This window comes from Leptonotus elevatus, chromosome 7 (assembly GCF_054856555.1).
Source record: "Leptonotus elevatus isolate MCC_2025b chromosome 7, RoL_Lele_1.0, whole genome shotgun sequence".
In the NCBI taxonomy this organism is placed as follows: Eukaryota; Metazoa; Chordata; class Actinopteri; order Syngnathiformes; family Syngnathidae; genus Leptonotus; species Leptonotus elevatus.
This window is the reverse complement of record NC_141245.1, coordinates 11,965,760-11,987,950: the sequence shown is the minus strand read 5'-3', so window position 1 is coordinate 11,987,950 and position 22,191 is coordinate 11,965,760. Positions and strand designations below refer to the sequence as shown.

At 37.5% G+C, this 22,191-nt stretch overlaps 1 protein-coding gene across 2 annotated transcripts; it reads left to right on the top strand.

The window, feature by feature from the left end:
* Positions 1 to 155: 155 nt before the first annotated feature.
* Positions 156 to 11,802, top strand: scn2b (sodium channel, voltage-gated, type II, beta). Of its 2 annotated transcripts, XM_086080527.1 has the most exons (5): positions 156 to 413; positions 5,183 to 5,343; positions 5,416 to 5,632; positions 7,313 to 7,505; positions 8,260 to 11,802. In XM_086080527.1, exons 1-5 carry the CDS (start codon positions 332 to 334, stop codon positions 8,267 to 8,269), a joined length of 663 nt encoding a protein of 220 aa, XP_085936653.1. In that variant the 5' UTR covers positions 156 to 331; the 3' UTR covers positions 8,270 to 11,802. The 2 variants fall into 2 exon arrangements, with proteins under 2 accessions (XP_085936653.1, XP_085936654.1); XM_086080528.1 differs by lacking the exon at positions 8,260 to 11,802 and having other exon boundaries at positions 7,313 to 7,509.
* Positions 11,803 to 22,191: the final 10,389 nt, after the last annotated feature.

Genomic DNA, 22,191 nt, shown 5'->3' with positions numbered 1-22,191 from the left:
TTAACCTGGCACGGTGATTGATAAGATTATTCCACTTAAAAAAAACAACAACATCAAAAAACATACGAAACAGGCAACATTTTCAATCATTTAATTCCTGTACCTCCGCTTTCGCCCTCCCGCCTCTGTTGCAAACAATCAGGCAACCATGAGACCAACCCTCATAAAGCTACAGACACTGCCAGCCATGTCCTGCCTCTAAACATATGCTGTGTGTTTTATTTGTAATCCTTTGTATTCACCTTAAATCATATTTTTGCTCCTTTTTTGTACCCATCTTCATTTTTCCAAAGGTGCAAAAACGTTGTGTGTGCTTCTCGAAGCAGCGGCCATGTGTCTGAGTGCGCTGGGGGAGATGAAGTCTGACGTTCGGCTACTGCTGTTGTCGGTGATGATGATGCTCTCAGCCTCCGGTAAGAAGCCCACCGCCCTACATTGTCAGGAGCGCTTCACTCAACACGCAAATCATAGCATCTTGTCACTATGTTCATGTGGCGTGTGCATGTATTAATTGCAATAACAAATGACGTCGCTCAATCAATACAACCGTGGTATTCGCCATTTCCCCCCTTTTTTCTAAGGCCTAATAAAACCCACTGTCATCCAAATTTAAGATGTGCCAAATGAAGCCTATCATGGAGTCCACAGGTTTTTTGTGGGGCCTGAGATGGACGTATTGATGCTACTGTACCAAGCCATTTGCAGCTCTTATCAAAACCTTCAACCAAGATGAGCCTAATCATAATTAAAGCCACATAAGCTCTTTACCTGATGGTACTGTGACATCAAATGAATAAGCGTGTAATATGTGCTACAAAGTGCCTTCTTGTTTTGTTTTTGTTTTGTTTTGGGGGGTAGGGGCGGTATAATTTTAGCTTTTAACAGCGATCAAGGATATACATCACTTTGATAAGTTGATTTAGTGATATTTAAATATTAAATTGTCGAGAATGTGTGCCTGAAGTCTATACATATAACAAAAGCAATATGACACACAAATAAACTAATAATCACATGTGAAGAAAGGTGGGTCCATCCTGTTTGGCATCTTCCAACTACTCGGTTTCCATTCAATCCAGAATACATGCATCACATTTGGAAACCCTAAATTGAGTGACCCAATTGGGCTGCCACACCCTTTTCAGTCTCCATGTCAACAACTCATAAAGTCCTGTAGGAAGGTTTGTGGCATAATACGTACATCAACAGATTTGTTTCCTATGCTGTATTAAGATGTCAGCATTGTCTCCTCGGCGTGATAGCTCAACAGACGTTTTCTTTTCTTTTCCATCCATTATTACTGGATGTGTAGCTCAAACAGTTGCTTTAACAGGTCAGTTACCGGTTATTGTCGCTAGAGGGCAGCAACAGGCCACGCAATTAAGTTACTCGAGCTTCACTCAATTTATTTATTTATTTTTACTTATCTGTATTTATATAGCTCTTTCACAAAATGTCAAATGATGGCACAGGAAGAGTTTAAGTTTAATGAGTACCCCATCCTCATGTACTAGTGGGTTTGTCTAATTCAATATTTAATGTACCAGTAACGTGGGGTAAGGTTCATGAACTGGTGAGGCATTCATATCAGTTAGATTTACAAATTGATTAACCAAACATGGTGGCCTATTTGTCAGCGAAACACTGAAAATTGAAAATAAATGAAATACATATATCAGCCTTGTCTTTACAGACATAATACAGTTTGTGGCTATGTGGAAAATAGTTTCCAGAGATTTAGAAAGAGTTCATCATTAGCAATGGAAATGTATTTCCTTTTTAAAAGGCCACTCATTAGACTGCTAAGTGTTGTGCAGAAAATGAATTTTGATTTAGGCCTAGCCTTTACTGAAATACAATATTATGTTCACATTTGAGACTTTTTTTGAAATTATATTATAAATGCACGGTTCAACAGAAAAATACAAATATATATCTACATTCAAAGCGTATTTTCCATTCTTTTCTTTTAGGATCTGATTTTATTCATGTCAAATTGAAAATGTTTTATTTTCTTACCTTCATCTTTTCTACTTTCCTGTAGCCTACAAGTGCCGTACTCATTTTCTTTTTTTGTGCTTCAAATTTTTATCCTGGCATGCTGATTGATAAGATCATTCGGAAAAAAAAAAAAACATGAAACAGAGACAACCTATTGAATCATTTCATTCCTGTGCGCACATCCCTGTAGTTGTACGTATACAAGGCGGAAGTAGACTCACTGTGGCAACCCCTGATGAGACAGGACGAAAGTAACAACAAGAAGTTAATTTAGTTTACCTTTACTGTCTTGTACTGATGAAACCATAACCCTCAGTAAAGGAGCCTTGGGTCCGACATTCTGATTTTTGAAAGCATGAAAAAGATTTGTTGTGAAAAATCATCATATTGTCTAGTGGAAGTTGTTAGGATGTTGCACATAGTCACAACAGTCAAATGCTGATTGATTGCCGAGTGTACGATAGACAAATAAACAAAAACTATTTTTAACATCTTAGACAATTTTAGAAGGTTGTGAGTATCTATTCTAATCCCAAATCTGTTTCGACTGTTCATGGTCCCGCTCGCGGCAAAATCTTATTTCTGAGTTGTATAACCAGTTGCCTCATTCTCCCTGCACACTCAAGATGTCTGACACCACTTTAAATTTTCCCTGATTCGAATGTGAATCTCTCAACTCAAGTTATGGTTTATGTAATTGCTCACTTTTTTGCCCATGAGATTTTGCGTAACACAGGAATTAACCCAAGACGAAACCACTGTTTGGAGTGCAGATTTCTACATAGCTTCTCTCGTTTTGAATGTGATTATCTATGCTAAGATTCAAACCTCCAAACTGTGAGGCAGAAGTGTTAATCCCTCAACCACTGAGCTGCACATCAATGTCATATTGTTTCCTATCAAAATCACAGTGTTTGACTGGCCTATAATGAGGCATGTGGCATCCAAAATGGGGTCCTTTGTCATTGGAATTGATCGGACCTGTAAGGAATGATGGTTTAGCAATTTTGAATACAAGTTCGCATTACATATTATACATACACATAACATAATTAAGCATTCACCTTCACTTTCTCTGCATTGACCTTGCATATGTAACGTACACCGAATACATAAAGGCAGAAGAGACAGACACATGTAGTCATAAGAAGGATGGGAGGTAACATTTTGGGTACCAGGACTTGGTATGAAGTATGAGAAGGAGGCAAGTGAGGCAGCCAAGGATGGGAGGGGCAAAGGGACTGAGGTATGCACGAGGCTGCTTCACTGCAGTATTTCCTGTCTTTGCGAGTGCCTCTGTCTCAAAGCGTATCTTCCCGTCTTTCCCGTACAAGACCGCTGAGTCATTGATAGCTATCGTTTAGTGGATATAAAATGTCTACACACCCCTGGTCAAATGCCATTTTTTTTTGTGACATAAAATATGAACCAAAAAATTTTTTCCATGGCGTTAAATATACCGCGGAAGACAGTCATCATCAAGTGGAAAAATATTAAAATGATCATCATCACCTCCAGCTATTTCCCTCAGGCAGGCGCTATTCAACTATGCACATTAATTAAAATCAGCGGACATTTCAATAGCCATTACCTAAACAATAGCCTTAGTCATGGGGGGAATTTTGGAAGTAAGTCATTGGTAGCACAAAACCTTGAGACTTTTTTTTTTTAATGTGAGGTTAAACAAATCAACAATTGCGTTGTACAAGCTTTATAGATCTCATCAATGATGGACAAGGGTTTGAAATGATATATCTTGGTCTTGTTTTTTTCATGACAAAATCTTGGCATTTGAACAAGGGTGTGTAGACTTTTTATACCCTCTCTCGTGTACAGTATCGCTAAATGAATAAATGTGTGCGTTCGGACGTGTACGTTTGCGTGTATGTTATACTCTAGCAGCAAGAATGTGTAAAAAAGTGTGTGTCGATTGCAGCGCACGCTTGAATATGTTAGGCCTGGTTGTGCAAGCAGTTACTGTTGGTCAGTATGTGGGAATGACAGCACAGCTTGCATGATTATCTCACTGCTGACAATGCACACAGGGTGTGGGTGCCAATGTTTATTTGTATGTGGTTGAAGGTACACATTACAAAACACACTTACTTATATATATATATATATATATATATATATATATATATATATATATATATATATATATGTGTGTGTGTGTGTGTGGGTGGGTGGGTGTGCTGCAGAAAGGCAGTGGTGCAGCAGCAGTGGGAACTGAGCCAGAAACACCCGACTGCAGTAGAGAATGGTGCAGAGTCCCATCACACACACACGCACACACACACACACACATTCTGTCTGGGGAGTGCAAATTCATGCTTTCCAAACTCATCATCATTCAAATAGACGATTGCAGTTATAGTTTAAACTATATGAATGAGAATGTAATGAGAAAAACTTGAAAAAAAAATATAGCAGCTTTGCCTTTGCAAGTTGACTCACTAAACTCACTTTTTTTCCTTTTTTTTTTCCTGAGATGATAGGCTACATCTCATCTCTGCAAATCATATCAACTTTGGGCCCTTAAAATCAGTGTAAATGTATTAGTAGGTGTTAGTTGCTGTCCGGCCAGTAAGTTGTTCATGCCAGAAATGCCGTTGATCCAAAAACATTAATTTTAGGTTACGACCACACCAACCAAGACCAAGATATGATCATAACTCAAGAGTATCGAGACTGAAACAAGACCAAGACTTTTGAAGGTCGAGACCAAGAAAAAGTGTATATCAAGAAAAATCGAAAAAAAGAAAGAAAGAAAGAAAAAAAGAACAAATTACCACTATCTTTTTTCTAATGAAATAGTATAATGAAACAAATCTAAAATCTAAGCACATTTGTTGTTTCACTTCACAGTAGTAATGGCCTGGCCTGTGTCCGAGACCGAGCCAAGACCGAATGTTTATTTTAAAAAAAAAAACACTTTAAGTAAGATTGTTTGGCTATTAAATGAAGAGATGGTCTTCCGTCATGGCAGAATCCAAGCTCATCTCTGTGAGGGGAGCCATTGGTTAAAAGTGTGCTATGTTTCGCTTGTCTGACATCTCAACCACGGCCCTTTCTTTCCAAAGGACGGGTAGCTTTCATAAGTTTTGACATTGGAAAATCTGAAATAAATGTATTGCGTACATACCACTCAAGTAATAACATGTTTTTGTGAATCTTTCAGGTTGTTCAAGCATGGATGTCATTGTGCCCAGTAAAATCAACGTAATGAATGGATCCGATATCAAAATCCAATGCACTTTCACGTCCTGTTATAAGATAGACACAAACAAGTTTGTCATGAACTGGACCTACCACGAATCAATCAACGACACAGAAACAATGGTAAGAAAAAATCTGCCGAATGTGAATTTCCAAACGGCAGTTACCAACTATACTTTCTGTCTGTTTCCAAAGTTTTTCGCATACTACAGGAAGAAAGGAATGGTGCCTTTGCTTCCAGAGCGGTTTGGAGAAAGGGTGCTGTTTGCGGGAAACCTGGAAAAGAATGACCTGTCAATCACCCTGTTAGATGTTCAGGAGGAAGATGAAGGGATTTACAACTGTTATGTGATCAATCCTCCGGACCGCATACATGGACACGGGGCCATAAAGCTTAAGGTTTTTACTGAACGTAAGATACTAACACTTCATAATCCTAAACGTGCCCCGAAGATACAGTCAATAAAGCTTCATATTCTTTTAATACGTGTCACATAACAAATGTTTAATCAAAAGTTCACCTTATACTTGAGGTACTTGTGAGGTACGTATGATGATACCATGCACGACGGAGGACTGACTTCCAGAGGTGTCAGAACCAGGTCCAGACAGTGACAATCCTGCCACAGTTTAGCCACAGATGACCTCGAAAGTTTTATGTGAGAATGTTGTTCAAAAATCTTGTACAGGTGTAGAAGTGTCTAACGTTAGTGGTTCTACTCAATACGTGTTGCAATCGACTAAAGTCCAGTCTCGTTAGCCAGGTGTCTTAACTCGACTATGGGAAATTCAATTGGGTACAATTTCAGTCGGACTAAGGTATTTGGATGTAGGGGTATAAGTTAGTTTCACGTAAGACTGACCCAATCATAACAACTTCAACTTGTTCCATATCTCTCGTGTTTTTAAATGAGTGAGCTTCTTTGCGTTGGTTGTGTCGTCTTGGGTGGATCTCTGCTAAAGAGCTGAAAAAGAAGGATTATTGAAACAAAGCAATCATCTTAGTAGCTTATTAACTCATCCACTCCATGCCATTTTCACTGAAGCAACCCCCTTCGCTCCTGGCTGTTTTACTGGATTTTGACAGATTTTGGAAGGTCCACAGAATATTCTGTTCTATAGCTATAAAAACATGGAACCTACCAAAAGAAATAATTAGTCACTTCTTTTCATCAGGAAAAATATATATTTCTATCTGTTTCTGTTTTGCAGCAATTAGCATTAGAATATAGCTAAGTTTCATCATGATTCACAAATCTGTTGAAAACACTGGGAAAAAGAGCTTGTTGCAACATGGCCCTGGTTGATCTCTTATACTCTGCTGCCACCTGCTGGCCTTTTTTTGTAATAACTACCATTGCTTTAAGTAACCTCTTCATGTCAGAAGCTGTATCAAAGCCTTCTGCATCCTCTAGCATAAAAAAAACAGAAATATATTTTTGGGAGTGCAGGTCAAAGTATTAAAAAACATTTATCCATTTTTGGGGTTTGCATGAGTTAAAGGGACACCAAAGATATTCATTCTCTTCGTTTTCGAAATTGGGTCAGGTATGTAAAACCCAAATCACAAACATTTCTGTGAGCGTTTACCAAATATAGTCCACGAGGTGGGCATTCTGTTATAACTGACGAACTGTCCCTCAGTCTATCACTGATGGACGCCCGTTTTGTTGCCGAATGACAGACTGACGGAATGCCCACCTCTATTTGTCAGTCCTAAAATAGTGGTGACGGACTGACGATTACAGTTTGATTCATCTTGAAAAATAAATGACGATAACAAACCGGAAACAAACCAGCACGATTCTGTAAATTGCCCACCCCTGGAAATAACCATACGTAACATTGTGTGTGTGTGTTTCTTTGATGCTGTGGACCTTCTGCTCATGAGTCAGCGTTTTATTTATTAATGGTCTACGGGAGGCTGAACTTGGTCCCTCAGCATCTTTCTCCCACTCACACACTAGCCAGGCTAACTCAGCAGTACTTTCTTTCCACTCTGTTTAATCAGCCCAGTCGAGCTTTTAGCCAGCACCGCACTCCATCTCTTGTCTTAGAGGATGTACTTAACTCTCTCCTTTGCTTCTCTCAGTTCCACCACCGAGAGACTCGACAATTGCCGTTGCCATCGGGGCGTCAGTGGGCGGAGCGCTTGCTCTCCTTATCCTTTCCATGGTGGTTGTGAAATTTCTTCGTCATCATCTAAAACAGGATCTGACCGCAGAGGAGAAGATGGAGGAGGAGGGGAAATTAGAGGCCGAAGGTGTCGCAGAGGAGGGAACAAAGTAAGAAATCACAAATTCAAATCAGAAACTTTCTGCAGCAGTGCTTGAGGACAAAAGGCCGTGTAGTTTTATTTAAAAGGACGCCCACACTGTTTAACTGCTGTCATATTGAAAATCTGTATATTTTTTTTTACAAAAAAAACCTGGCAGTTGTGGTTTGACAAAATAATTCTGTAAAAATTACAATAGGAATGTTAACAGTTTTGCAGGCAAAACTGGAAGTTCACTGTAAAAAAAAAATCTCTTGTTTTTACGGATAAAAGCTGGCAGCAATTAAAAAAAAAGTGTATAGAACTTACAGTTTTACAGCTACCAGATTTTTTTTACAGTGTACCAAAGAACCTACTGACAAAAAGTGTTATTCTATCACTACTATGATGTAAATTTAACTGTATTGCAATGTTTTTGTTTTGTTTTACAGTTTACCTGTGTTTAAATTACAGTAATTTGTGCATCATACAAAGAAAAGTAATCTTTTTAATAATTTCTTACTGTCAAATCAACAGTTGTGTTTGGTTAAATTTTACACTATAATATTAATGTAAATTACACAATGATTCATTGAACCAATGGGAGCGTTACGTTTACATACAGTCAATATTCAGGTTAAGGTAAAAATTCTAGTTTCTGAAACATTCAGGATAACCCGTTTAGATGCGTAAACGGACAGTTACTCGTGCATACAATGACTTGATTATTCTGTTTACAGATTTCTGACCCTCTTTTATCAAACTTTTTTTTCTGACATTTGCAGACAACCTTAAATGGGCATCAGAACAAACTAGTAGCCTGCAGAGCTGACTCAGCACCTCCCCTGGTAAACTTCAGAAGATATGCGTCGTTTTTTCCCCTGTCCATAAGAACCATTGACTGAATCATTAACCACCAAGTGCATCTGTTCCCTCTGCATGATTTTGTGTTTCAATGGACACAAATGTGTTTTTACGTCAAATGTGTTTATCTCTTTACAGACAGCGGTTACGTCTACATTTTAACTACTGGCATGTTAAATTTGTCCATCAATCCAAAGAACAAATTTGACATTGAATATGTATGACAGGTTACAGCTGTATCCTATGACCTCACAGTAAGACACAAGAAAAATAGTTTCTGTTGATATTTACTTCATGGACAAAAGTATTGGGACACTAGACCTCTACATGACAATGGAAGAAAATATTGATTTTGTTTCGCATTAGCATAACTTTCTACAAGATGTTTGAGTTAACTGATGTCAGAAAATGTCTGTTCTAGTTCATCCCAAAGGTGTTTGATGGGGTAGAGGTCAGGGTTATAACGTTCTTCCACACCAAACTCATCCAATCAAACTTTTATAAACCTTGATTTGTGCACTGGACCAGACGAAAAGTCTGATTCAAGGTTAACTGAATGGTTTAGTGACTAAACCATACTTTAGGCCAACCCCTGGTTGACTGATCAATTGATTAAAAGTTTCCCAAATCTAAATATTTGAATTAGTGCTGTCAAAGTTAAAGTGTTAACTGATTAATGAATCCCCAAAAATTATCGCATTAATCGTGAATTAATGCAGATTAATCGCACTATTAATTTTGACGATAAATTATCCTTTAGCGTGACAGCGGATGGCAACGTTTAAGGTAGCACAGGTTGTGTTTTAGCAATAAACATAATTTTGTGCATTAAAGTAAAGCACTTAATAAATATTTGTTCATGTCAAAATATCGGGGTCATTTTTTTCCATTTTAAATGATGCAAGTAATTCACTGATTAGAAAAAGAGGAGGGTGAGCGTGTTCAGTGGGTCAAAAAATGTTGAAGACGTCCTCATAACATTAAATGTCAAAAGAATTAACACATAACCGCTGCTCTTCAAATTTGTCAGTGAAAAACTGGTGATAAAAAAGCCTTTATTTTTAAATTAAGCGATTAATCGTGATTAATCAAAATTCTAAAATGTGATGAATCTGATTAAAATAATTAATCGTTTGACAGCTCTAATTTGAATACAATGTAGACAATATTTTTCTAGTATTAAGAGTATATCATGTGTAACACATTTCAAAGCATTGAACCAAAAGCAATTTCTTCAAGCTCATTAAGCATGATCAAATTGCAATTATCAGTAATTGATTATTCAAATGTTTAAGCTAAGAAGCTTACCCCAGCAAAGCAGATGAAGTTTTAGCTTCCACTCTCCACTTTATTTTTTCTTAATATTAATGCTGTCAAAGTTAATAGTGTTAATTCATTCATTAATCACAAAGGAATTATTGCATTAATTAATCGTGTATGAATGCAGATTAATCACACTATTAATTTTGGCCGCAGATGTTTCCTTTAGCATGACAGTGGATGGTTACGTTAAAGGTAGCACAGGTTGGGTTTGAGCAATAAGAATAACTACATGCATCAAAGTAAAGCATTTAATAAGTTTGCGTATGACATTCAGAATATTTGTTCATGTCAAACCTATTTTTTTTTTATTTGATTTCATTTTAAATTATGGAGGTAGTTAACTGATTAGAAAAAGATGCATGTGCAGTGGATCCAAAAATGTTGAAGACATCCTCAACATTAAATGACGCAATAATTAACATATAACAGGTGTTCTTCAAATTTGGGGGGCAAAAAATGTTGATTAAAAAAACCCGATTTAATCAAGTGATTAATTGTGATTAATCAAAATTCTAAAATGTCATTAATCTGATTTAAAAATGTAATCGTTTGACAGCTGTCTCAGCTGTCTATATGGCCACCATGTCTAAATACATGCACAGTATCCCCCTGTACAGTATGTAGTCACATTTGGTTTTCATTATAACGAAGACAAAACCCGCCAGTGGCGTTACAAAATGGTGTCTAATGTTTCTTAGAATATCCATAGCAGAGATTTTCTTCCCCCTTCTTATTTTTCTCCATGCACAGTCACTTTGTCTTTGGGTCAAAGTATTTTTAGCTTTCAAAGGGGGCTGCTCACGAAAGACTGGCCTGGTTATGTTGAATGCACTAAATCATGTTTTTGTTGTTCTGGTGCACGTTTTCAGATTTTATCTTTGCATCATATAGCCTACAAATTGTAGGCTACTCTAATCCTGTGCTGATTATACCATTTTATTCTTCCGTCTGTAATTAAAGGAAATGACAACTTCAGGCACATGTTCAGCCTGTGCTGAGTAAATCATCGCATCAAGGTAGAAAGTAAAGAGCTCAAAAACATCATTGATTGCATTGAATCCAATCTCAGCAGTTTAACATGCGTCTGACTTTGTTTTGTTTAATTCTGCACCATAACCACGTGATCATATAAAAGCATGTACAGTGTAGTATACTGCCCTTAATGCATGTTAGTGAACGCATTTCAACAACGTAAGTTATACCCGAATGAGAAACAAACATGAGCTCATGCATGCTTAATCTCTTCCACTGTGTAGCAATAAGCACCTTTTATTCATATGGCCCTTATTTGATTGTGCTGCGAGGAACTTGTTTTTGAAAAGAACAAATTGCTGCCTAGATGTTTTGTCTCATTTTCTGTACTTCAAATATCAATACAAAAATGTCATATAGATACATAGATCCCAAATGAAGTCCAACTGGGATCATCTTTTATAGAGATTTACATTCCAAATTGCAGCAAAGCAAAAGTCGTGTGTGTGTGTGTGTTTTTAAAGATTTTCATTACGCTTTTCCTATCTCAAAGGTCGGGTCACTGTTTTGCACATTGTCACAAATTTACATACTTGTATTCTGATTTTTTACTTTTTTTTCCCAGAACAGTACTGAGGCATTACCAAGTTCCCACATAGAACATACAATATTGGGTACACGTAAAATAAACTTTACTCTGCTCTGTAAACAAATACAGTGAATCTCAGCCTTTTGCTAACAGATTTCACAGCTCGCGATATGCTTTTAGCAGTATGTCAAACTCATTTGGAACAAAAAAGTAACATACTGTAGCTACATGAGACGATTTTTAAACAAAAAACATGCTTTATTGTTAACATCTCAAAGAGTTGTGACTTTACCACAATAGGAAGATGCAGGTCCCAAAGTGTCAACAGTTGAGAATCACTGTTTTACATTATACTGTATTTGAGAGCATGTTTCAAAAACAACAACAAACGTGTTAAGGAGAAAAGCATATGGAAAATGTATGTAAACGGTTTATTAGAAGGTGTAGACTTTGTAATCAGAACATGGCATGGAGATCGTATGTTAAGGAAGATATGTATGTTTTCCATTTATCTTTAATTTAAGCACTGTGAATGTTTGGGGGCGGGGAAAGTAATATGTTAATAAAGTATTTCATCATATTTGACTGATTTATTACATGACAATGTGTAACCTGTATGCCCATACATCCCAAACAAACATTATGAAACTATTGCTAAAAAAAATTAATTCACTGACAGATAGGGTAGCATCTGATTCTGCTCCACTGTAAATTTCAAACTTGGAAACAACTTTACTGATGCACAACCACCAGTAGGTGACGTGCTCCATTTTATATGAGGTAAATGGACACAGTTTGAGAGTGCATGGCTGCATTTTGTGCAACTTACATTTTTCTATAGTTGATTATAAAATAATGGAATAAGGCAGAAATGAGAGACTCTATTCTTTCATTTGGCAGTTTCGGTGTATATATAATTATCAAATACAATCTCGTGTGGGTATTAAATATTTAGACATTTTCTAAAATGGCTGGCAATAAATGATTACTTCTATAGTGATTACGGGTAGTACCTGCATTTTTGCTGCTCAATTACACATGACGCATGCAGTAGACACATCGGCAAATTGAATTGTGATGCTGCAATTTGGCAAAATTCGGAATTTTCAGGAATAGCTATCTAACTATAAGTTTAATCACACTTAATTGGTTGCAGAGACCCTAAGAATTCCAGAAAAAGTCCCTAACATGTCCGCTATATGATGTTGGTCCCGAAATGTCTCCAAATGCGCACAGAGTAGATTTGCGGCCTACTTATGACCTTTCTTATCATTTTAAGGTAGATTCAGGAACAGTCGGACTCTTACTAAAATCCTGTCATTTTAATAGTAAATTAAAAATACATGAAAGTCAACACAGAATTAGCATATTACTACACGATGTGCGTCGTGGCATTACTCGAAGTGTCTAAACATTGTATGTGCTGTAAATGCTTTTAATGTCTAAATACATGCACAGTATCCCCCTGTACAGTATGTAGTCACATTTGGTTTTCATTATAACGAAGACAAAACCCGCCAGTGGCGTTACAAAATGGTGTCTAATGTTTCTTAGAATATCCATAGCAGAGATTTTCTTCCCCCTTCTTATTTTTCTCCATGCACAGTCACTTTGTCTTTGGGTCAAAGTATTTTTAGCTTTCAAAGGGGGCTGCTCACGAAAGACTGGCCTGGTTATGTTGAATGCACTAAATCATGTTTTTGTTGTTCTGGTGCACGTTTTCAGATTTTATCTTTGCATCATATAGCCTACAAATTGTAGGCTACTCTAATCCTGTGCTGATTATACCATTTTATTCTTCCGTCTGTAATTAAAGGAAATGACAACTTCAGGCACATGTTCAGCCTGTGCTGAGTAAATCATCGCATCAAGGTAGAAAGTAAAGAGCTCAAAAACATCATTGATTGCATTGAATCCAATCTCAGCAGTTAAACATGCGTCTGACTTTGTTTTGTTTAATTCTGCACCATAACCACGTGATCATATAAAAGCATGTACAGTGTAGTATACTGCCCTTAATGCATGTTAGTGAACGCATTTCAACAACGTAAGTTATACCCGAATGAGAAACAAACATGAGCTCATGCATGCTTAATCTCTTCCACTGTGTAGCAATAAGCACCTTTTATTCATATGGCCCTTATTTGATTGTGCTGCGAGGAACTTGTTTTTGAAAAGAACAAATTGCTGCCTAGATGTTTTGTCTCATTTTCTGTACTTCAAATATCAATACAAAAATGTCATATAGATACATAGATCCCAAATGAAGTCCAACTGGGATCATCTTTTATAGAGATTTACATTCCAAATTGCAGCAAAGCAAAAGTCGTGTGTGTGTGTGTGTTTTTAAAGATTTTCATTACGCTTTTCCTATCTCAAAGGTCGGGTCACTGTTTTGCACATTGTCACAAATTTACATACTTGTATTCTGATTTTTTACTTTTTTTTCCCAGAACAGTACTGAGGCATTACCAAGTTCCCACATAGAACATACAATATTGGGTTGTTTGGGGGCGGGGAAAGTAATATGTTAATAAAGTATTTCATCATATTTGACTGATTTATTACATGACAATGTGTAACCTGTATGCCCATACATCCCAAACAAACATTATGAAACTATTGCTAAAAAAAATTAATTCACTGACAGATAGGGTAGCATCTGATTCTGCTCCACTGTAAATTTCAAACTTGGAAACAACTTTACTGATGCACAACCACCAGTAGGTGACGTGCTCCATTTTATATGAGGTAAATGGACACAGTTTGAGAGTGCATGGCTGCATTTTGTGCAACTTACATTTTTCTATAGTTGATTATAAAATAATGGAATAAGGCAGAAATGAGAGACTCTATTCTTTCATTTGGCAGTTTCGGTGTATATATAATTATCAAATACAATCTCGTGTGGGTATTAAATATTTAGACATTTTCTAAAATGGCTGGCAATAAATGATTACTTCTATAGTGATTACGGGTAGTACCTGCATTTTTGCTGCTCAATTACACATGACGCATGCAGTAGACACATCGGCAAATTGAATTGTGATGCTGCAATTTGGCAAAATTCGGAATTTTCAGGAATAGCTATCTAACTATAAGTTTAATCACACTTAATTGGTTGCAGAGACCCTAAGAATTCCAGAAAAAGTCCCTAACATGTCCGCTATATGATGTTGGTCCCGAAATGTCTCCAAATGCGCACAGAGTAGATTTGCGGCCTACTTATGACCTTTCTTATCATTTTAAGGTAGATTCAGGAACAGTCGGACTCTTACTAAAATCCTGTCATTTTAATAGTAAATTAAAAATACATGAAAGTCAACACAGAATTAGCATATTACTACACGATGTGCGTCGTGGCATTACTCGAAGTGTCTAAACATTGTATGTGCTGTAAATGCTTTTAATGTCAGCCCTCATTAACTAATATTTTTTTTGTGGCCTTTTTTTTAGGAATTTCCTGACTCTCGTTCACAAGGCCATTGCTTTTTTTTATGTATTTATTTTTTGTAGCTTTTAACAAAAAAAATCATATTAATTTCATATTTATGTGGCTTCTTTTTTCATCATTTTAAGGTCATTGTGAAGTATTTTGACATTATTATTAGCAGGTAAAAATCATAAAATATCAGGAAGTACGGTGAGATTACGGTAAGAGATTAGCACAGTCGCCTCACACTTTTCAAGTTGTGGGTTCAAATCCATACTTTGGCCCTTCCTTCCTGGAATAAGCATGTTTTACAATTGCTTGCGTGGGTTTTCTCCAGGAACTTTGGCTTTCTCCCACATTCCAAAAACATTCCAAAAACATGCAGGTTAGCTTCTCAGTTGTGTTGTCTGCGATCCTCTTATCGGTGAATCAGTGCCAATTTTACTATCAACACTTTAGTACGACATATGATGGAGAAACAAATGACTTTTTAATTGCTTTACGAAACAGTTAAGTCCCTGGAGCTGGAGTGCCTGCCTGCCCATGAGGAAAACAGGCCAAATATTGATACGGACGATAAAAGAAGAGCTGACAACATCCAAGAAAAAGAGATCTGTATTTAGGAGACTGTGTTAAAAGACAAGCCTTTGGAGTTTTTTGTTCAAAGATGGGATTGACTCACTGAAGAGAAACAAGTTCAAGGGTCCCACTAATTACAGCAACTATATTCAGGGTAATGCCGAGTACTACTTTATGTTTAATCATCTGTTATGATTTGTATCCAAATAGACTTAACGTGAAACCGGACCCCAAAAAATGTGGGTACTGCTCGTCTAATACACGATCATGCAGTTTTGTTCGATGCAGTCTATGCGCCACACGCACATGATGTCGTGTATATATTGCTGCCTACACAACTTAAATTATTTTATTGTCTATATGGCCGTTTGATTTTTTTTTCCTCCACACTCTCTGCTTCCGCAAATAAAAGCACGGATGTGATTTTGACACCTGGAAACTGTTTTAAAAAATGGGGTGTTCACGTAGAACAAACGTAGACAGCAATACCGGTATTTCAATGGATGGCTCCAAAATTGCATCAATTCTGTGTTATGTTTGCATAGTACTGCACTGCATCTTACTTCCAAAGTGCCCCATTTAGAGTCCTACATAGCGCAGTGTCGTATATCTTGGCTTTATCACGTATTCATTCATCTGCGTACACATCGAATAGGTAAATGGGCTGCGGGAGGAGGGGTGGTCGTGACTGTAAAATATATATAAAACACAGATGTTTGGGGCTTGTGTGCTGCAGTGCATCTAGGCAGTAACCACGAGAGGCAAAGCCAAGCTGAGCCAAGCTGCATTCAGAGGTCAACTGGGACAACTTGCACTACTGCATTACTTTGCATTTTTGCACACGTGACGTTTTTTTTTCTTCCCCAACATCTTCATATATATATATATATATATATATATATATACACATTTTGATATATTATATTGTAAATGGAAGTAATGCAAATGTTTGTATCATATAATAGGAACAAAAACATTATGGTGAGACCACGTTCAAGTCCTTAAATAATCCTTAAATCCTTAAATAAGCCAACTAAACATTTGTGTGTGCATGTAAACCAATTTGAACTTGGACGACGAATAAATAAATCTCTTTCTTTTTTTCTTTTTTGGGATGGTGATGATGAATGGAAGACACAGTAAAGTGTTAAAAGTTCAGTCAAAATATTAATGAAAATTGGTAAGCCATTGTGTTTGTTTTATTTGGGAAATATTTAGATCCTTGATGCTATCACACAATTTTGAGAAAAGGGTTTGTACACAATTCTAAAGGACGCTGCATGCCTTATCTGCAGTTCATTTAAACCATTCTATCTTCTATTTCAACTATTCTATCCATCCATACATTTTCTGTACAGTACTTGTCCTCATTAAGGTCACAGGTAAGATGGAGTCGATCCCTGCACACCAAGACTGATCGGCAGTCCGACAACCGTTCGCACTCACACAATTTCAAGTCTTCAATTAACATAAAATATATCCTAAAATGTGCAGGGAGAACATGCAAATGTCGGGAATCAGGAATTTGATCTTGGGCACACTTGCTAACCACAAAACACATGTGCTGATTAATCCCTTTCTGAACACAATTTCTCACAGGCCATTTCTAGCTTTAAAAAAAAAACTGCACTTTAACAACCACAAAAATAATACTAAATACCTTTTAGTTGTCATAAATGGACAAATTGTAGTTCTCAAAAAGCATGGAAGGAATAAAAGTGTAACTGACGTTGTAATTATACTACAAACATTCTTCCTGTATCAAGTTCATCACAACCATTTTGAAATATCCTTAATTCGAAGGCCAACCACACAGTCTGCACAATCCTCGCATCAAATCCCCGCACACATGCTTATCAAATATTTCACGATGTCTGCGACATACAGCTAACACTTGCAAAACTTTGAGTCCAAACGTGCGACTCTCAGTTTTAAACTGGACTCACCTTTTTATTTTATTCTGTCAGATGAAACAGCCAGGACGATTAGTAAAGAAACCACACGGATGAGATGGTGGACCAAAGAGAAAGGTTTAAAAAAATAAAATAAAATAGAGTCATGTTGAGGAGTGAAAGAGGATTCTCGGATGGGGACAGATGTGAAGATGAGGCTGAGAGAGGGCCACTCAGGATGTTCTGTGAAATGTGCTCACTCACCGGCTGGTGCAAAGAGAGAGAGAGAGAGAGAGAAAGAGAGGGAGGGAGGGAGAGAGAGAAAGGAGAGGAGAGAGCGGGCCGAAGCGCCGGGTGATAGGAAGGTTAATCAGACTGTGTGCGCGCGCGCGCGGGGCGAGTCACGTCCAGGAAGATGATGTTGGTGTGGTCGAGAAAGGGTTACGACCTCTGTGTGTCTGTGTGTGTATTTGTGTGTGTGTGTGGCAGTGATTCTTAGCCATGTGGCTTCACTGCAGCATTTCAGCGCCTTGGCCGTCCCAGAAAGAGATCCTCCACACCCTCCCTCCCTCTCATGTTACTCCCTTTTGCCTCCTGTCACATCGACTCCCCTCAGACTTTTTCTGCCTTTCCGCAAATTCCTCTTTCCCTCCCACCATTATTTGCTCCCACAGCTCACTAATATTCTCCTCTCCCTTCCGCTCATCAGTGTAATGTCCTCTCTCTTGCTCCGCCTTGCAAGCCTTCCAAGGTCACCCCGTCCAGGAGCAGGTGTGTGTGCACATATGCCACCGCCACTACAGTGCACATGCAAAGACTTACGAGTAAATCCATTGCATATTCTCTTGTTTCTTTGCATGCAGGTTTAGAGAATCTTCAAGTATGAATCTGTAGTAACTACATGAGACAGAATGAGGAAGAGTAACATGCACTAATCGTAATAATCATTTGAAGGGCACCAGGGCCGGCCCTAGGTGATTTGGTGCCCTAGGCAAAAGTGTAGAATGTAGCAATATATATATATATATATATATATATATATATATATATATACCCCCCGATGGATGGATGGATATATATACAATAGCACACTACACAATAAATACTAAATTTCACAGACAATTACAAATGATAAAAATAAATAGCATAAGTAGTATGCAAAACTGTTTAGTGCAATCATTTTGTGCTGACTGACATTATCAAAAAATACAAAATGTTGTCCAATTATGTACAATATATTTGAAAAAAAAAGGAATAAAAAAATTTATATAAAAACACAGAAGTGGGCATTCCGTCAATATTGATGGAAGGTCCGTCAATAACGGACACCATTTTGTTCACAATTGACGGGAAACTTCGAAAATTGACAAGCTTAGCGTAAGGGGGTTCTCAGTGTCAATGTAATCGTCAATCCGTCAATAAATTCTGCAATCCGTCAATGACAGATGTCCCGTTTTGGTGATGAATTGACAATGACGGAACACTGACGGATGTCGACTTCGAATGGCAAAAATATTGAGCAATCAACGAATGATGAATTGATGGCTTATTACGGGTATTTTTTTTAATCAAACTCAAGCGCAAAACGAGGGAACACTTAATAACATATTTTATTTTAGAAAACATGAGGGGGAAAATATTTTTTATCTTTTTTTCCCCCTGCAATTCAGTGTCCCCTCCACTAGGTGACCGCCTAGTTTGCCTATGCCCATGGCCCTGTTCTGTACTGTGCAGATCTATCCAGAACAATACTTTTTTTGGGGATCAATATTAAACTAGATACCTTTGTGACCTACCTTCTGTATGTATGCCTTCATGTTGTCAGCCAGATCAATTGATTATTCACTAAGAAAATAAAGAAAATGTCTAATGATAGTGTAGTGGTTCACATTGATGACTTTTACTACTCACAAGAAAAGACATTCGATGTAGCCCTGTGATTGCCTAGTGACGAGGGGTGGAGCAAAATATCAATATTGCATTAGATCACTCATGGTACAGTATCAATACATCAGAATTTAAAAGTTGCACAATAACTGGACATGTCAACATTTTTACAAAAATATATTATTAATAATATTATTAGTAAATGTATTTCTAAACATTATTATTATTATTATTATTATTATTATTATTATTATTATTATTATTATTATTATTATTATTATTATTATTATTATTATTATTATTATTATTATTATTATTATGAGTGGTCCAGTCAAACCTGGGCTTGAATCCGCTTCGCCTTTGTTCTCACGTCTGGTGGGTGTTTGTTTTTTTAACCCACAGTAATTTAAATCACAGAAGAAGTGTGAATTGTGTGCATTAGCTCTAGTTCGGTTTTGCTGTCATCCACTTTCTGCCGCTGGAATGAAGCACTCCATCTTGGTCCTATCAGTATTAAAGATGAGCAACTCTGCATGTCAAACTTTTAATGAGAGTTAATGGGGAGATAGGTTGGTAACACACAAAAAAAAAAAGGGGGGGGGGGATAATTTGCGCTAATGTGGGCGAGAACACATTTGCCGGCAATTAAGTCTGCTTCTCTTATTCCCTTTAAATGTGATGTACTCGTGTGGAGAGATCTCTGTGTGGGAAAGAAAACAGCAATCAATACGTGACTCGACCAAATTTGTCATAGTTTTTTTTTAACAGAAAATGTAAGCAGATACCCTCATTCCATACAGAATGAACTGCTGTTGACTTAAATATGTCCATAGGCCTCGCGCTAAAAGTTAGACGTGGTCTGTGAACGCATACGTTTATAAATTCTGAGATACAACGGGTGCAAGTCCTCGCTACATTTGAACGGCCAGCATGGTGTAGAGCAGTTAACCAAATTCGTAAACAAGCAGGATTTGCCGGCATTTCTGTATGTGCTGTCTACAAAAATAGAGCCCAATAAGAAAAGATGTCTCCACCCCAGACCAGGCATGCATCTCTAATATCCAACACGCATGAGCAAAACAGTTTTCATCTTTTTATTTTATGCTCAATATTCATATTGAATCTTTTGTCTTTATGGAAAGTAATGGGGTGAGTGGGAGGCGCCTTAATGCCCTTGATTGACCAGCTGCCAGTGGAATGGATCCCATACCAGATACATGCAAGTCAGCTATATTACCCACTACACAAACAAAGGCTGTTTTTGCACATGGGCACCGTGTGATATTCAGATTTCCAAATGCACCTCAAAGTGGTGTAGCGGGATGCTGTAATAATGCTTTATTGTGGTATCTGCACTTTCACTTTATTTGATTGTAGAGGCTAGCTAACATCCATCCGTAAGTCACATTTCCCATGTATGTGTAAATCTGGGCTGAGGTGTTGATGAGAACACTGCCGGTTGTTAAGCCAGGAAGTGATGAATCCAGTGAAGGAGGTCAGTCTGCACATTGAAGGTGTGGATCACAATCCCTCACTGCCACTGCAGGGTTGCGTTGGTGGTTTAGATGAAATTTATGGAAGGTCCTTTTGCATTGTGTAATCCTGGTGAAGGACTCATTTTACGGGTTCAAGTAGGTTCCTTTCGGAGAAAGCATATAACCTAGGCGACTAGATTAAAAGCTTCAGGAGGTCTACAGATTAGGATGCGTTTGTCTTTGATGACTACTGTGTTAAAATGAGTAGACACAACATTCACTTACGGACTGGACTGTGATTACCAACTGCTAGTGAACTGTGAGAGATCATCAGGTGTGAAGCATGACTAAATATTATTATTTATTTACTACAAATAATGCATCTTTGTCCATCTATGTATATGTATACATTGCCAGGAAAAACAATTAAACGCTCTTTCACGAAATGGAAGAAGGTAGAATTAACTTGTGTATCCATTTGTTGCCATTCATACATTAGAATAAGGTACACTCACTAAGTACATATTTGAATACATTGATACTAGATAGATAAAGGGTGTAATTAGGTTCAATTGTCCATCCTTTTTCTACCACTTACCCTTTTCAGGATCACGGATGAATTCGAGCAAAGGGTTCATTTGTCAACAAGCAATAGCCAAGGCATCACCGTGCACAACATCAAATGACCACAATCCTGGTTCGATAAATATCAAGACCTTGTTCATTTCCTGTCTGTCTGTTAATGCACAAGGCACTCAATTTGTGAAGCATTGAGCTTAATGCAAGAAGCACTTAGCCATTGAGGTAACATTCTACAATTACACATTCTTTTTATTGCTTCGAAGGAATACTGTAAAATGGAGATTACATATTCAAAACGCACTACTAGTGGTGCCTCAATATTGTCTCAGTAGTTTTGTTTACATAACCTCACTTCTTCAAGTCAAAATGTGTTGTTGTTTTTATATATTTACAATTGACGGGAGGATAGACAAACTGGAACAGAGACTCCAAGAGTTTTAATGGCAGAAATAGAGGAGAAATTTATTATCGAGTATAGCCGTAAGAGCCGGAAATAATGGCATGTTCAGTTGCAGGTCAACTTAGATACATTAGTTAGCTGCTAGAGCTAGCGGCATACCACTGATGAGCACGCTTGTCACTCAATTTACCTGTAGAGTATATCAAATTATGTTTCTCCATTGAAATTATTAATTTGTTGCAGTCGTCCAGGTGATATCATGGGGGGTTTGTTATTGTGAATATGTATGCATATCTATGTCCTTCACATCTGCGCCAGGCATATCGTCTCGTTGTCGTGGAGACAACCTGTCCAGCTGTAGTTCTTTCATCCAGGGCAAAAGTCCAGATAACACATCTCACAGGAATAAGCCGACAACAATTTGATCTGACCTTGAGTCTCTCAGTTGTGCCGCTCAGGTGAGACACGAATTTCTCCTCTGTGACAGCTACTTTTCAAAGGAACTCAAACATTGCATCCATCTTGCGGTTTCAGTGTTAATCACTAGTACGACACCATCTAGAAAGATCGGAAGCTTGAACTCTCCAATGAAGCTGCATTGGTCAATTGAATTTTTAGATAAATCCGAAACCTGCCAGCTCCAATTAGCAGGATACTTGTTAGCAAAATTCAAATCAAGGGAATCAGATGAATCAAAGACTCTAAAATATCTGGTCTATCA

Bases quoted from the DNA above. Each gene is read 5' to 3' on its own strand.
- scn2b (XM_086080527.1), top strand. From the start codon at position 332: ATGTGTCTGAGTGCGCTGGGGGAGATGAAGTCTGACGTTCGGCTACTG. The intron at 414-5,182 runs GTAAGAAGCCCA...TGAATCTTTCAG, and splicing joins GATGATGCTCTCAGCCTCCG to GTTGTTCAAGCATGGATGTC. The intron at 5,344-5,415 runs GTAAGAAAAAAT...CTGTTTCCAAAG, and splicing joins TCAACGACACAGAAACAATG to TTTTTCGCATACTACAGGAA.